The sequence below is a fragment of the Malaclemys terrapin genome, chromosome 6, assembly GCF_027887155.1.
Source record: "Malaclemys terrapin pileata isolate rMalTer1 chromosome 6, rMalTer1.hap1, whole genome shotgun sequence".
Lineage (NCBI taxonomy): Eukaryota > Metazoa > Chordata > Testudines > Emydidae > Malaclemys > Malaclemys terrapin.
In genome coordinates, this window is record NC_071510.1 from 132,627,933 (window position 1) to 132,651,954 (window position 24,022).

The 24,022-nt window shown below is 56.0% G+C and overlaps 1 protein-coding gene across 1 annotated transcript in view; it reads left to right on the forward strand.

The window, feature by feature from the left end:
* LOC128838816 (uncharacterized) overlaps positions 1-10,917 on the forward strand; it is a 39,139-nt gene extending 28,222 nt beyond the window's left edge. Inside the window, exons 5-8 of the mRNA XM_054031241.1 lie at positions 8,106-8,294; positions 9,392-9,571; positions 9,977-10,159; positions 10,580-10,917. Of these exons, the coding sequence (XP_053887216.1) occupies positions 8,106-8,294; positions 9,392-9,571; positions 9,977-10,159; positions 10,580-10,917 (890 nt within the window). The remainder of the gene's footprint in view (positions 1-8,105; positions 8,295-9,391; positions 9,572-9,976; positions 10,160-10,579) is intronic.
* The last annotated feature ends 13,105 nt before the right edge of the window (positions 10,918-24,022 follow it).

The following is a 24,022-nucleotide window of genomic DNA, read 5'->3' on the forward strand; positions in this document are numbered from 1 at the left end:
AACGCAACTCCCCCACCTTTTCTGCCCTGCCTGTCCTTCCTGAACAGTTTATATCCATCCATGACAGTACTCCAGTCATGTGAGTTATCCCACCAAGTCTCTGTTATTCCAATCACATCATAGTTCCCTGACTGTGCCAGGACTTCCAGTTCTCCCTGCTTGTTTCCCAGGCTTCTTGCATTTGTGTATAGGCACTTAAGATAACTCATCGATCGTCCCTCTTTCTCAGCATGAGACAGGAGTCCTCCCCTCTTGCACTCTCCTGCTTGTGCTTCCTCCCAGGATCCCATTTCCCCACTTACCTCAGGGCTTTGGTCTCCTTCCCCCGGTGAACCTAGTTTAAAGCCCTCCTCACTAGGTTAGCCAGCCTGCTGGCGAAGATGCTCTTCCCTCTCTTCGTTAGGTGGAGCCCGTCTCTGCCTAGCACTCCTTCTTCTTGGAACACCATCCCATGGTCGAAGAATCCAAAGCCACCTCTGTAAAATCAGGATGGAAGGTAATTTACAGGGTAATCAGATTCAAAACACAGAGGATTTCCCCTCTAGGCAAAACTTTAAAGTTACAAAAACAGGGATAAACCGCCCTCTTAGCACAGGGAAAATTCACAAGCTACAACAAAAGATAACCTAACGCAATTCTTTGCTATTACTTACTATTTCTGTAATATTAGATGCTTAGTTCAGATATGGCTTAGGGAGATGTATTTTCCCTGCCCTGGTTCCTCCCTGACCTGGAGAATGTTGTGTATTTGGTTGTCGTGGTAATAGAATCCACCTTGTTATATCCTTGGGGGCAACAGTTTTAGGAAGAAATCACTGGAGACACAGAGAGCTGTAAACCTTGAAGCAGCCATTTATTGCCACACACAGAACTAACCAACAACCAGCCAAAACTGGCTGGGCTATCCCCTAATAATCTAACTCAGTTGCCATAGCAACACAAGATTCTATTACCACAACAACCAAATACACAACAGAGAGAACAAAGGAACACAAAACAAAAACCTTCTCCCACAGATTTGAAAGTATCTTCTCCCTTTATTGGTCCTTCCAGCTGAGGTCACTCAATCAGGGTGAACTGCAAACAAAACGGGGCAGACAAACCCCAAACGCTGGTGGATATTCCAATACTTAGATTTACCAACCAGCCCAAAACAGCTTCTATAGAACCTCACTGGTTACTCAGAAGTCCAAACAACGCAGTTCCCTTAAAGTGCCCAGCCTCAGGCCTCCATCCAGACACACCTGTCAGATATGATGATGATTACTGAAAATCTTATCTCATCATATAAAAGAAAAGGTTCTTCCAACCCCAAAGGGTCAGCCACACACCCAGGTTCAATTATAACTTAGATCTTACCCAAAATACACGCTATAGCCAATTCTTATTAACTAAGCTAAAATGTATTAAAAAAGAAAAGAGAGAGAGTGTTGGTTAAAAGATCAATATACAGACAGACTTGAATTCAATTCTTGAGGTTCAGATACATAGCAGAGATGAGCTTGTAGTTGCCAAAAGTCCTTTTAGAAAAAGTCCAGAGGTTATAGTCCAATGTCCATATTCAGGGTGACTCCAGTCAGTGACTGGGGATCTCAATCCTTGTGGCTTAAGGTTTCCCCCTCTTGAAACCCAAAGCAGATCTGAGATGAAGTAGGATCATGTCCCAGGGTTCTTATACATTTCCAGCAGCCTTTTGGCCTGAGAAAACAATAGGCCTAACTCTCCTTCTCCCAAACATCCTGGCAATTAGCACAGGGTAATTTATCCATTAAACAGTTCAGATACAGGTTACCACAACCTTCAAAGAGACATAGAGACAATAATACTATTTCCCTCAAGTGTCTTCCTAAATGTTAATATTCCTTTTTTGATCTTTGAATGAAAGCTATAGCAATAGACAAGACTTGTTTGCTTACATCACAAGCCCTGAGCAAACATCTACCCTTGAGATGACTGGAAAAAGGCTAATGTAGTGCCCATCTTTAAAAAAGGGAAGAAGGAGGATCCGGGGAACTACAGGCCAGTCAGCCTCACCTCAGTCCCTGGAAAAATCATGGAGCAGGTCCTCAAGGAATCAATTCTGAAACATTTAGAGGAGAGGAAAGTGATCAGGAACAGTCAGCATGGATTCACGAAGGGGAAGTCGTGCCTGACTAACCTAATTGCCTTCTATGATGAGATAACTGGCTCTGTGGATGAGGGGAAAGCAGTGGATGTGTTATTCCTTGACTTTAGCAAAGCTTTTGATACGGTCTCCCACAGTATTCTTGCCGCCAAGTTAAAGAAGTATGGGCTGGATGAATGGACTGTAAGGTGGATAGAAAGCTGGCTAGATCATCGGGCTCAACGGGTAGTGATCAATGGCTCCATGTCTAGTTGGCAGCCGGTTTCAAGCGGAGTGCCCCAAGGGTCGGTCCTGGGGCCGGTTTTGTTTAATATCTTTATTAATGATCTGGAGGATGGTGTGGACTGCACTCTCAGCAAGTTTGCAGATGACACTAAACTAGGAGGCGTGGTAGATACACTGGAGGGTAGGGATCGGATACAGAGGGACCTAGACAAATTAGAAGATTGGGCTGAAAAAAACCTGATGAGGTTCAACAAGGACAAGTGCAGAGTCCTGCACTTAGGACGGAAGAATCCCATGCACTGCTACAGACTAGGGACCGAATGGCTAGGTAGCAGTTCTGCAGAAAAGGACCTAGGGGTCACAGTGGACGAGAAGCTGGATATGAGTCAACAGTGTGCTCTTGTTGCCAAGAAGGCTAACGGCATTTTGGGCTGTATAAGTAGGGGCATTGCCAGCAGATTGAGGGACGTGATCGTTCCCCTTTATTCAACATTGGTGAGGCTTCATCTGGAATACTGTGTCCAGTTTTGGGCCCCACACTACAAGAAGGATGTGGAAAAATTGGAAAGAGTCCAGCGGAGGGCAACAAAAATGATTAGGGGTCTGGAGCACATGACTTATGAGGAGAGGCTGAGGGAACTGGGATTGTTTAGTCTCCAGAAGAGAAGAATGAGGGGGGATTTGATAGCAGCCTTCAACTACCTGAAGGGGGGTTCCAAAGAGGATGGAGCTCGGCTGTTCTCAGTGGTGGCAGATGACAGAACAAGGAGCAATGGTCTCAAGTTGCAGTGGGGGAGGTCCAGGTTGGATATCAGGAAAAACTATTTCACTAGGAGGGTGGTGAAACACTGGAATGCGTTACCTAGGGAGGTGGTGGAGTCTCCTTCCTTGGAGGTTTTTAAGGCCCGGCTTGACAAAGCCCTGGCTGGGATGATTTAGCTGGGAATTGGTCCTGCTTTGAGCAGGGGGTTGGACTAGATGACCTCTTGAGGTCCCTTCCAACTCTGATATTCTATGATTCTATGATTCTATGATTCTGTGATCTCTAACAATGCAGACTTGCATTTCAAAGCTCTATGCATTTACAGATCTTCCTAACCAGTCTCTAAAGTTGGGCCATGGGTCAGGTCAGTCTGGGAGTTAATTAACTCTTTCTGGCCCTGTCATCTTCCAATGAGATATTATATCACACTCATAACGTCACAAAGGGATTAACCCTTAACAGGGTAAGGAGAGATTTTATGCTCCCCTTAGCTGTATGTTTATGACAGGGCCCCTCTCTGTTCAGTCCCCTGCTGGGTCTCTTCAGCATCCCACCAGCTCTGCACAGCCCTAAAGAGCACCGGTTCAACACCCCAATGAACCACATGGCTCAGAGAAATGAGAAAGCCGAGGGCTGAGATCTGAACACACCTGCATTACCGTAGCAGTGGTGTCAGAAGAGATTCTCTCTGCCTTTTTTCTATAGCACCCATCACTATACTAGCTCCTGCTGGCAGACCTCCCCAAAGTCCTAGGGCCGTAATATCACCCCCCAAAGCCCTGTTCAAATATCAGAAAACAGAGACCCTGCACTCCGGGCACCACTAGCCGAGGCAAGGACAGCGCCAGTCCTGCTAGCTTCATTAGCGAAGGCAGTTGCAGATTCCTCGGGGGCTGGCACAGAGCAGGCTGGAGAAGAAGGAAGATGAAGCCAGTAGAAATGAAGGCGCCATTTCAAAAATTCCATAAAGTTACACGACCACGTTCAGAACAGCCTGTGCCCAGCAGTGTATGAAAATAGACGTGTGCATGATTTGTAACATGCTTGTTACAACTGCCCGCACCATTCAGTCACTGTGCCCCCAGCTGACAGCTCACGGGACCTGGACCTGGACACCTCTGTCTGTGAGGGGGTGGGGCTTAGCACCCCCTCCTCCCTCGCTGTTTGGCTTCGCCACTGGCTGGCTTTAGCGGCTCACTGCGGCTCGTGCTAGCTTTGTGGCTCGCAGTCGCGGGCGCCCGTCTCTGCCCAGTCCCTGTACAGGGAGTCCAGGTGCTGAACTGTGCTCTGTGGATCCCAGGGTGTTCCTGTGATTTTCTAGGCACCGAAAAGTTAAGTGCGGTGACGCTCAGCGTTGCAATGCCTACGTCCCCTCGTGATTCCCCGCGCTCAGCAGAGCAGAGGCGAGGGTCAGAAAGAGGCAGGGGATCTGCTAACATGGCCGACTTGCTTTGTGTAACCCACACACCTCCTGGGTGTGGTGTCTGTCCCATCTAGTGGCACCGAGATCACTTAGTGACAGAGAGATTAATGAGTTTGCTCCACAGCCAGTTGGCTTTTAGCTCACGCAGTGGAGGCTCATACACTAAGCTTTAGAGGTCCCCGGTTCCATCCTGCCGGCTGGCGACTGGGGTTTGTCGGCATTACACTTGGACACTGCCACGTTATTTTTTTGTGTGAAGTTTTAGGATCTCTTGTTGCTGCCAATTTTCCCCAGCTCTGGGGCCCCCCACACCCCTCCTGTTACTGCCACCTTCACTGGTTTGCTCAGTGTGCACCGTGGTGGTAGGAGAGAAAGCCCTGCCCCCTGGCCTAGTGTGACTGACAGCAGGTCCTGTGCCAGCCCTGGGGCTCCCTTCTCCTGCCTGGCAGCACAGCTCCAAGGACCCACTTGTGACGAAATGGGACTGTTCTTAATGTTTCCTCTGAAGAGTGTGTGTGCCTCAGTTTCCCCTATGCATTTCTTAAGTCTCCAGTGTGCATAAATGGCCGACACTCTGTATCCTGGCAACAAATGGCCGGGGCCCTTTCCCCCTGCCAGGGCATGCTAAAGGTGTTGGAGAACAAAGAGATCAGGTGACCTCCTGGCCCGGGAAAGGAACAAAGGCCAGAAAGGAGGGGCTGGAGGGGGTTTCAGTTGGAGCTGGCTGGGGACAGGAAGTGAGGGCAGACGGGGTTCCTGTCATCTAATAAACCTCTGTTTTACTGGCTGGCTGAGAGTCATGTATGACTGGGAAGTGGGGGTGCGTGCAGGTCCTCTGGCTTCCCCAGGACCCTGCCTGGGCGGACTCACTGTGGGAAGCGCACGGAGGGGCATATGCTGAATGCTCCCAGGAGAGACCCAGGAGGTGAAGCCGTGTGAGCTTCTTGCCCTGGAGACAGTCTGCTCCAAGGGAGAGGAGGCTCCCCGAAGTCCTGACTGGCTTTGTGGGGAGCAGTTCCAGAGCATCGGCCGGGGACTCCGTGACACCACGTGACTCAGACCTCCCTTGGGCACAGCAGCCCCCAGCTCCTTCTGAAAGGAGGTCAATGGTAATTGGGACAAAATACAACATGGTTTTACAAAAGGTAGATCATGCCAAACCAACCTGATCTTCTTTGAGAAGGTAACAGATTTTTTAGACAAAGGAAATGCAGTGGATCTAATTTACTTCAATTTCAGTAAGGCATTTGATACGGTTCCACATGGGGAATTATTAGCTAAATTGGAAAAGATGGGGATCAGTATGAAAATTGAAAGATGGACAAGGAACCGGTTAAAGGGGAGACTACAACTGGTCGTACTGAAAGGTGAATTGTCAGGCTGGAGGGAGGTTACTAGTGGAGTTCCTCAGGGATTGGTTTTGGGACCAATCTTATTTAATCTTTTTATTACTGACCTTGGCACAAAAAGTGGGAATGTGCTAATAAAGTTTGCAGATGACACAAAGCTGGGAGGTATTGCTAATACAGAGAAGGACCGGGATATCGTACAGGAAGATCTGGATGATCTCGTAAACTGGAGTAATAGTAATAGGATGAAATTTAATAGTGAAAAGTGCAAGGTCATGCATTTAGGGATTATTAACAAGAACTATTGTTATAAGCTGGGGAGGCATCAGTTGGAAGTAACAGAGGAGGAGGAGAAGGACCTCAGAGTATTCGTTGATCACAGGATGACTATGAGCCGCCAATGGGATATGGCCGTGAAAAAATCTAATGCGGTTTTGGGATGCATCAGGCGAGGTATTTCCAGTAAAGATAAGGAGGTGTTAGTATCGTTATACAAGGCACTGGTGAGACCTCATCTGGAATACTGTGTGCAGTTCTGGTCTCCCATGTTTAAGAAGGATGAATTCATACCGGAATAGGTACAGAGAAGGGCTACTAGGATGATCCGAGGAATGGAAAACCTGTCTTATGAAAGGAGACTCAAAGAGCTTGGCTTGTTTAGCCTAACCAAAAGAAGGCTGAGGGGAGATATGATTGCTCTCTATAAATATATCAGAGGGATAAATACCAGGGAGGGAGAGGAATTATTTAAGCTTAGTACCAATGTGGACACAAGAACAAATGGATATAAACTGGACATTAGGAAGTTTAGACTTGAAATTAGACAAAGGTTTCTAACCATCAGAGGAGTGAAGTTCTGGAACAGCCTTCCAAGGGGAGTCGTGGGGGCAAAAGACGTATCTGGCTTCAAGACTAAGCTTGATAACTTTATGGAGGGGATGATATGATGTGATAGCCTCATTTTGGCAATTAATTGATCTTTGACTACTAGCGGTAAATATGCCCAATGGCTTGTGATGGGATGTTAGATGGGATGGGATCTGAGTTACTACAGCGAATTCTTTCCTGGGTATCTGGCTGGTGAGTCTTGCCCACATGCTCAGGGTTTAACCGATCGCCATATTTGGGGTCGGGAAGGAATTTTCCTCCAGGGCAGATTGGCAGAGGCCCTGGAGGTTTTTCACCTTCCTCTGCAGCGTGGGGCACGGGCCACTTGCTGGAAGATTCTCTGCACCTTGAAGTCTTTAAACCATGATTTGAGGACTTCAATGGCTCAGACACAGGTTTGTTACAGGAGTGGGTGGGTGAGATTCTGTGGCCTGTGTTGTGCAGGAGGTCAGACTAGATGATCATAATGGTCCCAGACTAGATGGTCCTAGCACAGCTGGCAACGCAGCTAGTGATACACTCCTCAGGGCTGGTGTGGAGTGCTGTGCACCCACCCTGCCCCTGGGCTGTCCCCACCCAGGGCAGGCCCAGCCACTCTCTGCCCACCCAGATCTCACTCCTCCTCCCAGGGACCTTCTGTATGGTCCAGGGCGGGGAGGGTCCCTCCTCTCCTGTGCAGGGCAGGGAGCTCTGTGCACAGAGACCCCCCTGCATACACACGTCCAGGGGGTGCTCTGGGCCAGAGAGCTGCAGTTAGAGAGGGCTGAATCCTGTTCTGATTTACCCCCCGCAGCCTCGAGAAGGCAATGGGGGTGCTCTGGGTTTGCCCCTGGCAGCTAACGGAGGGGGGCCCTTGATAGGAACAAGGTCCCACTGAACTGGGTGCTGCTGTCTGCTCCATGCACTCACCTGGCTTGGGTGGATTCCCATCCTCTCCCCTCTCTGTCTGGGTGGCAGCTCGTGGGGCAGGGACCTGCGGGTGCAGCGCCTCTCCCTGCTGGAGCCGGGCGGGTCGACGAGAGGGAGGAATCCAGCCCTGTTCAGGACCAATCTGGGGCCAGGGAACAACCTGCCCCCAGAGCTCCCACCGGGAACTGCTGAGGACACCCCCTGCTGGGCTCTGTCGCCACTGGGTGCTGGGGCCATTCTCTGACCTGACCGGTGCCCCTAACATGCCACCCTCTGCACCCCTGGGGGCACTGGGAGCAGGTGCTGCTGCTTGGGCCCTTCCCGGGACGGTTCCTCGGGCTCCGGGCAGGCCGCGGAGGTGCTAAGGTGGTGACCAGGCTCCGTCTCCAGCCAGGCCTCAGCCTCTCGTTCCCCCCGTCACAGACACGTGCAGGAAGGAGGGAGCCTGGACCACGAAGGTGACGTTTCCCTCTGAGCAGACAGTGTTTCGGGTGAATGACACGGTGCTGGTGACGTGCGCCGCGGAGCCCGAATCTGGCCCGTTCTCTGCAAACTGCACAGAGCTGAAGGACCGCGGGGCAGTCTGGGATATCAGTGGAGTCAAGTGTCTCAGTGAGTGTGCGGAGACTGATACAACCCCCGCGCCCACCCCCCTGGGCATGGGGCCAAACCTCCCCAGGCAGCCCAGGCATGGGGCTGCAGCCAGTTACGGGCAGGAAATGGCCAGGGAAACCGGGCCGGTGATAACTGGGACATTGGAGACCAGTGACATGATGCCGGGGGTGGGAGACCTGGGGGTGGGAGTTCTGGGAGGCCGTGACAATGGGCAGAGAAAGGGGGACCCCCCTCCCTGAGCCTGCCGAGAAACCCCTCACAGGGCTGTCACCGTGGGCCCTCCCCACAAACACAGCCCCCCCCCCCCCCCCCCCCCGGGCACACGGCTCCGCACCAGGCCCTGAGGCGGCTGCTGGCATCAGGGCTGGCTCCAGCTTTTTTGCCGCCCCAAGCGGCAGAAAAAAAAAAAGAAAGAAAAAGCCGATCGGCGGTACTTCGGTGGTGGGTCCTTCACTCCCTCTCTTCGGTGGCAGCTCAAAGATAAGGAGAGGGACTGAGGAATCCACCGCCAAATTGCTGCCGAATACCTGTACGTGCCGCTCCAATAACAGACAGAGTGCCGCCCTTTTCTATTGGCCGTCCCAAGCACCTGCTTCCTTAGCTGGTGCCTGGAGCCGGCACTTGCTGGCGGCTGTGGCCGCGGCCTGGCAGGAGTCTCAGCCGGGCACTGCTGGGCAGCTCGCGAGGAGCAAAGCTCTGAGGCCTGGGAACTGATCCAGCATTTCTCAGGGTGCTTCTTCCAGCACCGCTTCTGAGAGCGGCCAGGCACGGGCCTCCTGGACACGCGGTCCCCTCCCTGCCCCACACTCGCTCCCTGGGAACTTCTCCGTATTCATGAGAATGGCCATCCTGGGTCAGACCAATGCTCCGTCCAGCCCAGTATCCTGTCTGCCAACAGTGGCCAATGCCAGCTGCCCCAGAGGTCCCCTCCCTGCCCCAGACTCGCTCCCCGAGCCTTCCCCGTGGTCACAGGGCCGTTCATGCCGGGCCGGCCCCAGAACCTGTGCAACCCTGGGGCCGGCTCCCCAGAGCCAGGGGCTGTCAGACCGCAGGGCAGACGCGCCCCCATGGCCGCTCTCCTGTTCCTTTTGCAGGGATGTGCAATGACTGGGTGAGGCAGGTGGATTTTGACCCTGCACAGATGGAGTTCGGCGTCGGGGCCGAGAGTCGGGTGACCTGTCGTCACCAGTTCCAGCAGAACTCGTTCAGTGTGACGTGCAGAGAGACGGAGCCGGGACGCTTCGAGTGGGATTTGGGTGCACACAAGTGTGTCAGTGAGTGTGGGGAGCCGGCCCTGGGGCTGGCCGGGCGCCGTCTGGCTGGGGAGGGCTCCAGCCAGGCTGCTGAGAGGCCGTGGGGAGAGTCCTGCTGCAATGAACAGCTTCCCACCCACGGTGTCCCTGGGGGGGCAGGCGAGTGGCTCTGATCCCGGCTCCTGGCCCTGCTCCCTGTGCAGGAACAGCAGAGACCAGGAACACCGTCCAGTAGGTCTGACTGGTCTGCACTCGCCCTCCCCACGGCGGCCCTGAGCGTGTGAACGGAGTAAATGTACCTGAGCACGTGGGGCCTGATCCTGAGAGGGGCTGATCCTTGCAGCCCCTCCCCCCCCCGCCCATAATACTCAGTGGCGTCTGCCTGGTTCCAGTGACCCCCAATACTCTGCTCTCCTTTATCCACAGGAAAATGTAAAATACCCAGAACCTGGGACCCCAAATTGCAGTTTGCCTCCAAGGGGCCGTTCTACGCCCCGGGTGACTCGGTGACACTGAACTGCCCTGAGGGGTATCAGCCATCACCGCCTGTGATCGAATGTGTCAGAAATGGGAGCCAGCCTGTCTGGAGTGAGACACCCACCTGCCAGGGTAAGTGTGAGCCCCCCCAAGTCACCACGGGCACAGGGGCCGGGCCGGCAGCCAGACTCCGTGACACTTTGGTATCTCCGGAGCCAGGTGGATTCTCGCCCCATAAACCCTCTGGTTCGTTTTGGCTGAGGCCTCTCGTATGTGGACCTAAACCCTGCTTCAGTTGCAGGGGCCCTGAGCCAGACCCCAACTCCCCCTCCCAGGCCTTGGGCCCAGGGGCCAATAAGGAAGGGCAGGACCAGCCCAGAGTCTCCCTGTCACCAGCGTGTCCGTGTTCCTCGCCTTTCCCCAGCCCTTTGCTGTGCTGGTTTCTCCCGCGCTCCCTTTGGCTCAGCTCTGCCCCAGGATCACCCGGGGGCGGCCAGCGGCACCTTTCACCAGAACAGGATTTGCAGAGACTGGACATTTCTTTCCCTCCAGGGGTTTGTACGACGGCAGGAAACTGGCCCCCGTCGGTCTCTGCTGCCTCCACACAGACAGAGTTTGCCGTTGGCGAGTGGGTTGAGGTGACCTGTCGCCCAGAGCAGTACGAGGGGCGCCCGGCTTGGATGCGATGTACGGAGATGGCTGGGCGCGTGGAGTGGGACACGAGCCGTGTGAGCTGTGTGGGTGAGTTCTGCACAGACGGGCGGCCGGACGGGCTGGGGGCGGGATCCAAACCCTGGGACACCGAGAGCCTCCAAGGGGCCCCACGACTTCCTGGGGGCGTCTTTATGTCTTGCGTGTTCAGCTCGGACTTGCTGAAGGGCGTGAAGTGACAGCGACAGCGAGTGTGTGGGGCAAAGCAGCCTGTGTGGGGGGGAGGGTGGTGAGGTTCTAGGCTGTGGTGGAGGGGTGTGAGGGGATGTCGGCGCCTGTACATAACGGGGTGTATCAGTGTGTGGGTTCATGGGTAAGGCCTGTTGTGATTATTTATTTGTATCACCGATAGATCTTAGGAACCCCAGCCATGGCCCCCGACCCCCTGGCGCTAGGCGCTGTACAAATGCTGGACAGACAGACAGCTCCTGGGGGCAGGGACTGACAGTCTAATGTGGGGACTGGAATCTCGCCCTTTTCTAATGGCCCCAAACCTGATTGTTCTCCCAACAGAAAAGTGCCACAAACCCAGCTGGGCCTCAGCTCTGCGGTTCGAACCGGACAAGAAATATTATAGCAGGGAGGAGCCAGTGACCCTGAGCTGCCCGGAGGGGTTCGAACCCTCGCAGCCTGTGATCAGATGTACCGGACAGGGGAACCAGAGTGACTGGAATCAGACTGCTGCCTGCCTGGGTAAGTGTGAGCCCCCTACGTGGGTCACTGTGATCCCAGGGGCCTGGCCTGGTACCAGATGCTCCGTGACCCTTCGATACTGTAGGGAGGAAGGAATTGCTGTCCCAGATCAGAGCAATGGCCCAGCTCAGGCGCTGGGGGACGTGCCGTCCAGGGCCCTAGGCAGAGAGACAGAGCTCGGGGGCAGGGGGAGCTGAGGCTCTGTTCTACTGAGACTCCCAGAGCCGCCCCTGGAGCCGAAGTTGCAGCCGCTGTCGCTGTGCCAGTCCCTCGGACACTGTGGGGGTGGGGCCATTTATGGTGCAACTTTTTAACAGTGGGGGTCATTCCCCAGGGGAACAGCCCCCCCGGGACAGGGTAGGGTCTCTGACACATGGAGCGTTTACATTGAGAGTGGCTGCTGCCTTTCCAAAGATTCGCTCTAAGGGCCTGGCTACACTGGCAGATGTAGAGCGCTGTGAGTTAAACCAGCCCTCGGAGAGCGCAGCAGGGAAAGCGCTGCCGTGTGTTCACACTGACAGCTGCAAGCGCGCTGGCGCGGCCACATTTGTGGCACTGGAGCATTATGGGCAGCTATCCCACAGAGCACCTCTTCCCAGTCTGGCGCTGTGGCTTGTGGGAAGGGGGCGGGAAGGTGCAGGGCATTCTGGGTCCTGTCCCAATGCCCTATGATGCATCGCTTCACATCCCAGCAATCTCTGTGCTTCCATCCACACTTGGCACCATCTTGCAACGTTTTTTGTACTGCGCGCTCTGTCTGCCCTTTCGGTCTGCGGGAATGGATCCTGAACTTGTGAGGAATATGCTGATGGGTCTTGCCAGCATGTCACAAATTGCAGTCGAGTTACTCCTTAAGCTACAAACTGACAGTGAAGAGTCTGACGATGATGTCGACTTGCATAACGCTTATGATACGAAATTGCTTGTGGCATTCACTGACATGCTCAGAACCGTGGAACGCCGCTTTTGGGCTCAGGAAACAAGCACCGAGTCGTGGGGTCACATCGTCATGCAAGTCTGGGATGACGAGCAGCGGCTGCAGAACTTTCGGATGAGAAAAGCCACTTTCATGGGACTTTGTGAGGAGCTCGCCCCCACCCTGCGGCGCAAAGACACGAGATTGAGAGCTGCCCTGCCGGTGGAGAAGCGGATGCCTATTGCAGCCTGGAAGCTGGCAACTCCAGACAGATACTGATCGGTCGCTAACCAGTTTGGAGTGGGAAAGTCAACCATTGGAATCGTGTTGATGCAAGTTTGCAGGGCCATTAATCGCATCCTGCTCAGAAGAACCGTGACTCTGGGTAACGTGCAGGACATTGTGGATGGCTTTGCACAAATGGGTTTCTCTAATGGCGGAGGGGTGATAGATGGGACGCATATTCCAATTCTGGCACCAGCTCACCTAGCCTCCGAGTACATTAACTGGAAGGGGTATTTCTCTATGGTTCTCCAGGCGCTTGTGGATCACCGTGGGCGTTTCATTGACATTAACGCAGGCTGGCCCGGAAAGGTGCATGGCACATGCATTTTTCGGAACACAGGCCTGTTCAGGAAGCTGCAGGCCGGGACTTTTTTCCCAGACCAGAAGATCATGGTAGGGAAAGTTGAAAATGCCCATTGTGATCCTTGGAAACCCTGCTTACCCGTTAATGCCGTGGCTCATGAAACCCTACACAGGGAGCCTTGACAGCAGCAAGGAGCGGTTCAACAACAGGCTGAGCCGGTGCACAATGACTGTGGAGTGTGCTTTTGGCTGTTTAAAGGGCTGCTGGTGCTATCTGTATGGGAAGCTGGACCTGGCCGATGACAGAATCCCCAGGGTTATAGCCGCGTGCTGTACCCTTGTCACAGAGTAGGGGGGAGTCAGGGCCCTGCACCCCTCTTCCTGAGATTCACCGTGACTCTCAGTCAGCCAGTAAAGCAGAAGGTTTATTAGATGACAGGGACACAGTCTAAACCAGAGCTTGTAGGTACAACCAGGACCCGTCAGCCAGGTCCCTCTGGGGGAGCAAGGATCTTAGACTTGGGGTTCCCTGTGTCTTCCCAGCCAGCCCAAAACTGAAACCAAAACCCCCTCCTGCAGGCTCTCTCCCCTCCTTTCCTCCCCCTCTCCCTTTGTCCAGTTTCCCAGACAAAGGTGTCACCTGGCCCCACCCCTTTCCTGGCTCAGGTTACAGGCTCAGGTTCCCATCCCTCAATTAAAGTCATCCCCTGCTCTCCCATCCCCCATGCAGACAGTCCCAGTAAAACTAGACGACATTCCCAGGTCAATCCGTCCCGCTCCCTAGTGTGTCACATCTCTCCCCCCTTGGAGACTGAACTGAGCGGGGTCACTCTGACCAGTGACCGGGGGAAGTTCAGGGCCCCCTCTCTGGGACAATGCGTCCGCTATCAGGTTGTCACTTCCCTTCCCATGGACCACGTCCATGTCATAATCCTGCAGGAGCAGGCTCCATCTCAGAAGCTTGGCGTTGGCTCCTTTCATCTGGTGCAGCCAGGTCAGGGGAGAGTGGTCGGTGTGCACGGTGAAGTGTCGCCCAAAGAGATATGGCTCTAGTTTCTTGAGGGCCCACACCATGGCCAGGCATTCCTTCTCGATGGCCGCGTAGTTCTGCTCCCGGGGTAGCAACTTCTTACTCAGGTACACGATGGGGTGTCTCTCCCCTTTTCATCCTCCTGCATTAACACTGCCCCCAGTCCTGTGTCTGAGGCGTCGGTGAACACCATAAAGGGCTTGTCAAAGTCTGGGTTTGCCAGAACTGGGCCACTGACCAGAGCCTCCTTCAGCGCCCGGAGAGCCTCCTGGCACTCCTCGGTCCAGACCACCTTGTCTGGCTTCCCCTTCTTGCACAGCTCAGTGATGGGGGCGGCTATGGAGCTAAAGCGGGGCACAAACCTTCGATAGTACCCTGCCATCCCAATAAAGGCTTGGACCTGCTTTTTGGTTTGCGGAGCAGGCCAGTCTCTGATCACCTCCACTTTGGCTGGTTCCGGCTTTAGGCAGCCGCTTCCCACCCGGTGGCCTAGGTAGGATACTTCAGCCATCCCCACCTTGCACTTCTCCGGTTTTACGGTCAGCCCAGCCTCCTGGAGTCGGTCCAGCACTTGTCTAACCTGGGACATGTGGTCCTCCCAGGTCTGGCTAAAGACACAGATGTCATCAATGTGCGGCACGGCAAAACTCTCCATCCCCCTCAGTAGCTGATCCACGAGGCGCTGGGAGGTGGCCGGCGCTCCCTTGAGGCCGAAGGGCAGGGTCAGGAACTCATAGAGCCCCAGCGGGGTGATAAAGGCCGATTTCAGCCTGCCATCTGCATCCACCTCTGCCGAATCCCACATTTCTTCCACAAGCACCGGAGCAGGGCTGACATGAAGTTGGACCTTGGTCTGTCAGGACTTCCTTGGGGAACCCCACTCGGCTGAAAATGGTCAGCAGCGCATCTGCCACAGTGTCTACTTCGATGGACGATAAGGGCACTTGTCACAGAGTATTGGGGGACTCAGGGCACTGCACCCCCAGCTTCCTGCGATTCACCATGACTCTCAGCCAGCCAGTAAAGCAGAAGGTTTATTTGGATGACAGGAATACAGTCCAAGGCAGGTCTTGCAGGCACAGACAACAGGGCCCCCCTCAGTTAGGTCCAGCTTGGGGTCCCAGGGCATGCCAGCCCACCCCCCTTTGGGGGGGGGGGTGTCAGAGCCATCTCTGCCTCCCAGCCATCTCTCCAGCCTGCTTCCAGCACTCTGCTTTCAGCGACCCCTCCCACAGCCTTTGTCCAGTTTCCCGGGCCCCGGAGTCACCTGACCTCCAACCCCCTCCTGGGTTCTCATGTTACAAGCTCAGGTATGTTCCCTCGGGCCGACTCCCATCCTCCGATGCAGACCATCCTAGTCACACTCCCCTGTCAGCATTCCCACACCCCAGCAAGAACAGTCCCAGTTCGTCACATCTCTCCCCCCTTCGAGACCGAACTGAGCGGGGTCACTTTAGCCAGTGACCTGGGGAAGTTCGAACCTACCCCCGTTCCCATGGATGCCCCCGCATCCCTCCAGTTCCTTGGTGAGAATTACACCAGGCCCCTTCAGTTTCATGCCCCCCCTTAGGTCGGGGTGCTTGATGGCACTCGCAGTTTGCATGTGGGAAGGTTTATGCGGCCTGTGCCCTTTTCCCACCCCCATACCTCTGGGGTTCCAACTGGGCTGTGGTCTTCTCCCAGCGCTCCAGTCTGGAGGTCTGTGCTTTGGGCTCTCTTGGTTTAGAGACGCCCTTTTAACCTTGGCCACCCTCTGGAAAGGATCCTTTATGCTGGGCAAGGGTCCTAAAGCTGTTTTCCCCTTGTCCCAGGCCTTCCTCCCCCTCTGACAGGGGTCACAGGATCCGCAGTACTGTCGGACAGTAACAAAGACCCCCCGCCAGTAAAAGCTCCGTAGCAGCCTCTGCTGGGTACGCCAGGTTCCCTGGTGCCCTGAGAGGGGAATGTCATGGGCCTGGTACAGCAGCTGGCGGCGATACTTCTGGGGTACCACCAGCTGCCTCCTGATCCCCCCGACTCCATTTTCCCTGGGGGAGCCCATTCTCGGTACAGGAACCCCTTCTCCCACAGGAACCTTTTCCGGCCACCTCGTCCCATGGTCTGTACCGCATTGAGGTCGGCCAGGTCCCTTATCTTCCGCAAGGAGGGATCTCTCTGCAACTCGGCCTGGAACTCAGCAGCTGGGACAGGGATGGCCGCCTGCTCTTTCCCGCCCGCTGGGTCTGAAGCTGCAGCCTCCCTGAGCCGTGTCTCTGGGCGTTCCCTCCCCACCAGGTTAGGGTCCTGCGTAGGGTTACCATATTTCAGCAAGCAAAAAAGAGGACGGGAGGAGCCCCGCCCTAGCCCCGCCCACTTCCCGCCCCCCCAGAACCCCCAACCCTCCCCCCGTTCCTTGTCCCCTGACTGCCCCCTCCTGGGACCCCTGCCCCTAACTGCCCCCCAGGACTCCACTCCCTATCTAAGCCTCCCTGCCTCTTGTCCCCTGACTGCCCCAACCCTTATCCACACCCCCACCCCCAGACAGACCCCTGGGACTCCCACGCCCCATCCAACCACTCCCCACCCCCTGACAGCCCCCCCCCGAACTCCCAACCCATCTAAACCCCTCTGCTCCCTGTCCCCTGACTGCTCCGATCCCTCTCCCCACTCCTGCCCCCAGAACTCCCAGCCCATCTAAACCCCTCTGCTCCCTGTCCCCTGACTGCTCCGATCCCTCTCCGCACTCCTGCCCCCTGACAGCCCCCCCCCAGAACTCCCAACCCATCTAAACCCCTCTGCTCCCTGTCCCCTGACTGCTCCGATCCCTCTCCCCACTCCTGCCCCCTGACAGCCCCCCCCCAGAACTCCCAACCCATCTAAACCCCTCTGCTCCCTGTCCCCTGACTGCTCCGATCCCTCTCCGCACTCCTGCCCCCTGACAGCCCCCCCCCAGAACTCCCAACCCATCTAAACCCCTCTGCTCCCTGTCCCCTGACTGCTCCGATCCCTCTCCCCACCCCTGCCCCCTGACAGCTCCCCCCAGAACTCCCAACCCATCTAAACCCCTCTGCTCCCTGTCCCCTGACTGCTCCGATCCCTCTCCCCACTCCTGCCCCCTGACAGCCCCCCCCAGAACTCCCAACCCATCTAAACCCCTCTGCTCCCTGTCCCCTGACTGCTCCGATCCCTCTCCCCACTCCTGCCCCCTGACAGCCCCCCCCAGAACTCCCAGCTCCCCACCCCCCTGCTCCTTGTCCCCTGACTGCCCCTTCCTGGGACCCCTGCTCCTAACTGCCCTCCAGAACCCCACCCCTAAGCCTCCCTGTTCCTTGTCCCCTAACTGCCCCCTCCTAAGACCCCCCCCAACTGCCCCCCAGGACCCTACCCCCTACCTGTACCCTGACTGCCCAAAACTTTCTCCACCCCCCCCAAAAGCCCCCCCGTTTCTTGACTGCCCCCTCCAGAAACTTCCTGCCCCTTCTCCTGCCCCCCCTTACCCTGCTGCTCAGAACAGGGTGTTGGGCTCTGTGCGAGCCGGACACGTGGCTGAGCTCCCCAGCACAACAAAACCCGGTCCCTGGCCCTGCACAACAAAACCCGGTCTGGCCCTGCACAGTGCTGCCGGACCGGGTTGCAGGAGAGGCCAACTCAGAATGCAGGGCGGCTCCGGCTCCTCTACAGCTGCTCAGGAGTCCAGCCCGGGATTTTTCTGCAGCCCTCCCAGCCGCTCGCTCTGCTAATCCCGGACATTGTGAGTGCTTTACAAATTCCCCCCGGACGCTATTTTTAGCGCAAAAAGGAGGACATGTCCGGGTAAATCCGGACGAATGGTAACCCTAGTCCTGCGCCTCAGGCAAGGCGCCCCCCCCCCCAAGGCCAGGGCGCAGGGCCCCTCGCCGGCTCTGACTGCGGGTCACAACCAGTGCCTTTTGGGGGTTGCTTGGCCAGTTCTCCAGGTCCCCCCCCATCAATACCTCAGTGGGCAAATACGGGTGTATCCCCACATCCTTGGGGCCCTCCTTGGCCCCCCACTTCAGGTGTACCCTTGCCACGGGCACTTTGACTGGTGTTCCGCCCACCCCCGTCAGGGTCAGGTAGGAGTTGGGCACCACCTGTTCTGGGGCCACCACCTCGGGCCGGGCCAGCGTCACCTCTGCGCCCGTATCCCAGTATCCACTGACCTTCCTCCCATCCACCTCCAGGGGAACAAGGTACTCTCTCCGGAGGGACAGCCCCGCGCCCACCGTATAAACCAAAAACCCTGAGTCTGGGGCATCCAGCCCCCTAGAGGAGCTGGCCTGGGGCCCTTCTCTCTCTTGAGCAGTTGATAAGCTGCCAGCCCCTCTTGCGTGGGAAGCCTGCCCCTCGTCCGTCTGGGCCTCTACCAAGTTAACCCAGTGCGGGTTCGGTCTGCTCAGTCTGTCCTTGAGCTTGGGGTACTGGGCCCGAACGTGGCCTCTTCGGCCGCAGTAATAGCAGCTCAGGTCCCGTGGGTCCCCTCGAGCCGGTCGGTTGTCCCTGATGCTGGGCATTCCCCGTGGGAGGGGATTCCCCATATTCCCCCTTTGGGAGGTCCCAGGGTGACTCTCTCTCTGCATCGCGGCGGGCCTGTTCCTTTGGGGCTCCTCCCTGCCACCCCCTGACCGGCTCTTTACAAACTCATCAGCCAGCTGCCCTGCGTGTCGCGGGTTCTCTGGCTTTCTGTCCACCAACCACAGCCTCAGGTCGGATGGGCACCGCTCATACAGTTGCTCCAGTACCAGCAGTTTAATCAGGTCCTCCTTCGTCTGGGCCCCACCAGCCCACTTGCTGGCGTATCTTTCCATGCGGACGGCTAGTTGCAGATATGAGATCTCAGGGGTTTTATCTTGACTCCGGAACCTTTCCCGGTACATCTCAGGAGTCAGCCCAAACTCACGTAGCAGGGCCTTTTTGAATAGTTCGTAGTCCCCTTTCTCTGCCTCTCCCAGTTGGCGGTACAATGCCACGGCTTTGGGGTCCAGTAAGGGGGTAAGGACCCGGAGTCTGTCCGCGGGATCAACCCGGTGCAGCTCGCAGGCCGTCTCAAAGGCCTCCAGGAAGTCATCCATGTCCTCCCCCTCCTTGTATGGGGCCATGATGCACTTATCAAAGCTCCGTGCAGTCCTGGGTCCCCCCTCACTCACCGCAGCCGGGGGTTCGCTGCCCTTCAATCTCGCCAGTTCCAGGTCATGCTGACGCTGTCGCTCATTCTCCTGTCTCTGTCTCTCTTCATGCTGTCTCTGTCTCTCTTTCTCCTCCCGTTCACGCTGATGCTGTCTCTCTTTCTCCTCCCGTTCATGCTGTCTCTGTCGTTCACGATCCTCCAGCTCTCTCAGTTTTAGCTCTTTCTCCCATTCCAGCCAATTCCGCTCTACGGATGCCGAACGTCGCCGGGAGGATCCTCTGCTGGCCGGGGGGGTCACGGCGCCTTCGGTATTTGCTGGGCTCCTCCCCACCCTTCCCCTAGGCATAGGAAGGAGGGGTCTCGGGAAGCCCTCAGCAGCCGGCTGACCACTCCCAGCTGGGACAGACACTGGTGCCTGCGCTGCATTTGCCAGGCTGCTTCCCTGAGACACAGGGATCAGTTCATTCACGCGATCTTCCGCCTCCAGCTGGGCAATGAGCTGTTCTTTGGTGAGCCTCCCAATGCGCAGCCGCCTCTGCTTGCACAGCTCCACCAGGTCGCTCTTAAGCCGCTTGGCATACATCTTCCTGCTGGCCACTCACCGGCCTGTGTGCTCACAGCTCCTCACAGTTCCCAGGGGGACCCCTAGTGTGCCAGCCCTTCTCGAGGTCACCGCCTCTCTGCCAGGGTCGAGCTGCAGACTCCTCCGCCCCTGGGACCACTCACTGCGATCCCCCCGGGGGACCCTGTTACTGCAAAAGTCCTTCTCGCTGGTCACACACTCCCAGGGGTAATAACCGTCTCTCTCCCACTCTTCAGCAGGCCTGGTCCCCGTCAATCCCCCTTCGTTTTACTGCTCCCCAGTCACTTACTGCAGGAAGCGCCGTCCACGGGGTGCAGTAGATCCCGCCGCTGCCACCAGTTGTCACAGAGTATTGGGGGACTCAGGGCCCTGCACCCCCAGCTTCCTGCGATTCACCATGACTCTCAGCCAGCCAGTAAAGCAGAAGGTTTATTTGGATGACAGGAATACAGTCCAAGGCAAGTCTTGCAGGCACAGACAACAGGGCCCCCCTCAGTTAGGTCCAGCTTGGGGTCCCAGGGCATGCCAGCCCACCCCCCTTTTGGGGGGGGGGGTCAGAGCCATCTCTGCCTCCCAGCCATCTCTCCAGCCTGCTTCCAGCACTCTGCTTTCAGCGACCCCTCCCACAGCCTTTGTCCAGTTTCCCGGGCCCCGGAGTCACCTGACCTCCAACCCCCTCCTGGGTTCTCATGTTACAAGCTCAGGTATGTTCCCTCGGGCCGACTCCCATCCTCCGATGCAGACCATCCTAGTCACACTCCCCTGTCAGCATTCCCACACCCCAGCAAGAACAGTCCCAGTTCGTCACAGCACTGCCTCGGGGTAGCGGGTGGCGAAATCTACCACCACCAAAATGTATTTCTTCCCCGACCGGGTCGTCTTGCTGAGAGGCCCCACTATGTCCATGGCCACCTTCTGGAAAGGCTCCTCTATGATGGGCAAAGGTCTCAAAGCCGCTTTCCCCTTGTCCCAGGCCTTCCCCACCCTCTGACAGGGGTCACAGGATCGGCAGTACTGCCGGACATTGGTAAAGACCCCAGGCCAGTAAAAGCTCCGTAGCAGCCTCTGCTGGGTACGCCAGGTTCCCTGGTGCCCTGAGAGAGGAATGTCATGGGCCCGGCACAGCAGCTGGCGGCGATACTTCTGGGGTATCACCAGCTGCCTCCTGATCCCCCCTGACTCCATTTTCCCTGGGGGGGCCCATTCTCGGTACAGGAACCCCTTCTCCCACAGGAACCTTTTCCGGCCACCTCTCCCCATGGTCTGTACCGCATTGAGGTCGGCCAGGTCCCTTATCTTCCGCAAGGAGGGATCTTTCTGCACCTCGGCCTGGAACTCAGCAGCTGGGACAGGGATGGCCACCTGCTCTTTCTCGCCGGCTGGGTCTGAAGCCGCAGCCTCCTTGAGCCGTGCCCCTGGGCGTTCCCTCCCCACCAGGTTAGGGTCCTGCACCTCGGGCAAGGTACCCTCCCCGAGGTCAAGGCGCAGTGTCCCTTGCAGTCTTGGGCTACGAGTCACGACTAGGGCACCCTGGGGATTGCTTGGCCAGTCCTCCAGGTCCCCCCCCCCATTAACACCTCAGTGGGCAAATGATGATGCACCCCCACTTCCTTGGGGCCCTCCTTGGCCCCCCATTTCAGGTGTACCCTCGCCATGGGCACCTTAAATGGGGTCCCGCCTACCCCCGTCAGGGTTAGATAGGTGTTTGGCATCACCTGATCTGGAGCTACCACCTCGGGCCGGGCCAGTGTCACCTCAGCACCCGTGTCCCAGTATCCATAGACTTTCCTCCCATCCATCTCCAGGGGAACAAGGCACTCGCTCCACAGGGACAGCCCCACGCCCACCCTGTAAACCAAGAACCTTGAGTCCAGGGCATCCAGCCCTCCAGCGGAGCTGGCCTGGAGCCCTCCTCACTCCTGAGCAGTTGGTAAGCTGCCAGTCCCCCTTGCCTGGGAAGCCTGCCCCTCGTCCGGCTGGGTCTCTACCCAGTTAACCCTGTGTAATTGCCCCCTGAAACTGTCCCTCGCTGACTCTTCAGCACGCCTGGTCCCCATCAATCCCCCTTCGTTTTACTGCTCCCTAGTCACTTACTGCAGGAAGCGCCGTCCACGGGGTGCAGTAGATCCCACTTCTGCCACCAGTTGTCATTGAGTGTGCAGGAGTCAGCGCCCTGCACCCTCACTTCCTGTGATTCACCGTGACTCTCAGCCAGACAGTACAACAGAAGGTTTATTAGGTGACAGGAACACAGTCCCAAGCAGGGCTTGTAGGTACAACCAGGACCCCTCAGCCAGGTCCTTCCGGGGGGGCAAAGATCTTAGACCCCAGACTTGGGGTTCCCTGCGTCTTCGCTGCCAGCCCAAAACTGAAACCAAAACCCCTCCCGCAGGCTCTCTCCCCCTCCTTCTATCCCCCTCTCCCTTGTCCAGTTTCCCAGGCAAAGGTATCACCTGGCCCCACTCCCCTTCCTGGCTCAGGTTACAGGCTCAGGTTCTGTCCCTCACCTAAAGTCAGCCCTGCTCTCCCATCCCCTATGCAGACAGTCCCAGTAAAACTAGACGACATTCCCAGGTCAATCCGCCCCGCTCCCTACTGTGTCACAACCCTCCATAACATTTGTGAAGGGAAGGGTGAAAGCTTCACTCAGGCATGGACCACGGAGGTTTAACACCTGGAGGCTGAATTTGAACGGCCAGAGACCAGGGTTATTAGAGGGGCCCAGCGCAGGGCTGCAAGGATTAGGGATGCCTTGAGGGAGCAATTTGAGGCTGAAAGCCACCAGTAATGTTTGGTGCCCTGCACGGGAGCGAAGTGCAGTGGTTCCAATGCTACTAGGCATCTGTGTTTGCTACGTATGATGCACTGACTTGCAGTGCCTGTTGTTTTCCTGGGCTACGGGATCTTTTACGTTATGCAATAATAAAGAATGTTTTCAAAGCAAAAAAATCCATTTAATGAAAAGAAACACAACTGCTGGGGAAACAGAAAGGGCAGGACACATCTGTGTTGTGTGGGAGGAGGGAAGGGGGTGGGTAGGGAACGGGACAATCACAGATTTGCGTGTGTCCTGTTATCATACTCAGCCTTTCTGTCTGGAGTACCGTGCAATGAGTGCTGCACTTCAGGCTGGCGAAAATGCATGGTGATGGGGGTTGAGTCAGTGGGTAAGGGTTGTAGTTTGCAGGGCTGGGTGGTGAAGCTACAGGTGTTGGAGGCAGCTGGTGTCGGTAAGAAACCGGATGTTGGAGGAAGTGAGTTGGTGGTGACATGGGGACACAAGGGAAAGAGTTTTGGGACAAGGGCTGCGGGGGGGGGGCAGATCTGCTCCGTCTGCAGTGCCATGAGCACCTGTATCAAGTCTGCTTGGCGCTCCATAATGCTTACGAGCCGCTCCGTGGCTTGTTGCTGGTGATCCGCATTCTGCCGGAGGAGCCTCCTTTCAGTCTCCCGCCACTCCTGCACTTTTTGATTTTCTCTTTGGTTCTTCGCGGACGCTTCCTGATTCTTTGGAGTCTTTCAGCCATTGATAACAAGGACAGCTGGGATCTCAAGGTTGCATCTGTAAAGCCAAAATGCAACACTTAACAGAGGCAGCATTGTTCACACCAGACAGAGCAATGATTCGCCCGTACGTAAAGACAAGTACAGTGTACACAATAGCAGAATTTGCCCATCCCAAGCGAGCGCACATAACCCACGGGAGCCCCAAAATGGTGAGTAAGCACAGGGGCAAGGGGGACTGATTGTTTCAGGGCCATAGTGTCCTCTGGGGTTGGTTCTGTGCCTTGGGGAGAGCCAACAGCTGCAGGGGGCCCCTATACTGAGCACTGTCCCCACATTTTCCACAGGATGAGTGTGACAATGCCGTTCTGGCGGGACCCAACTGAGAGTGCCAGTTCAGGACAAATTACTAAAACCGGGCAGTTACAGCCCAAGGCTGGGGTTTTTCCACCTCTAAGGCACCAAACCAGCCAATCTAAGAGGACTTTGGTCTCACCCCACTGGCTAACCACAAGTCACACAAGCAATTCCCTTAGACACTCCAGTTTCCCAGTATCACCACCCGTGCCACTCGTTATGGGGACAAATGGTTATGAAAACCAATGCCCCAGTAAAAGAAAAAAGGTTCTCTCGATCCCAAAGGACCAAGCCCCATACCCAGGTCAATATACAACTCAGATCTTTCCCACAAATCACGCTGTTGCCAATCCTTTAGAATCTAAAATCTAAAGATTTATGCATAAAAGGAAAAAGATAGAGATGAGAGCTAGAATTGGTTAAATGGAATCAATTACATACAGTAACGGCAAAGTTCTTGGTTCAGGCTTGCAGCAGCGATAGATAAA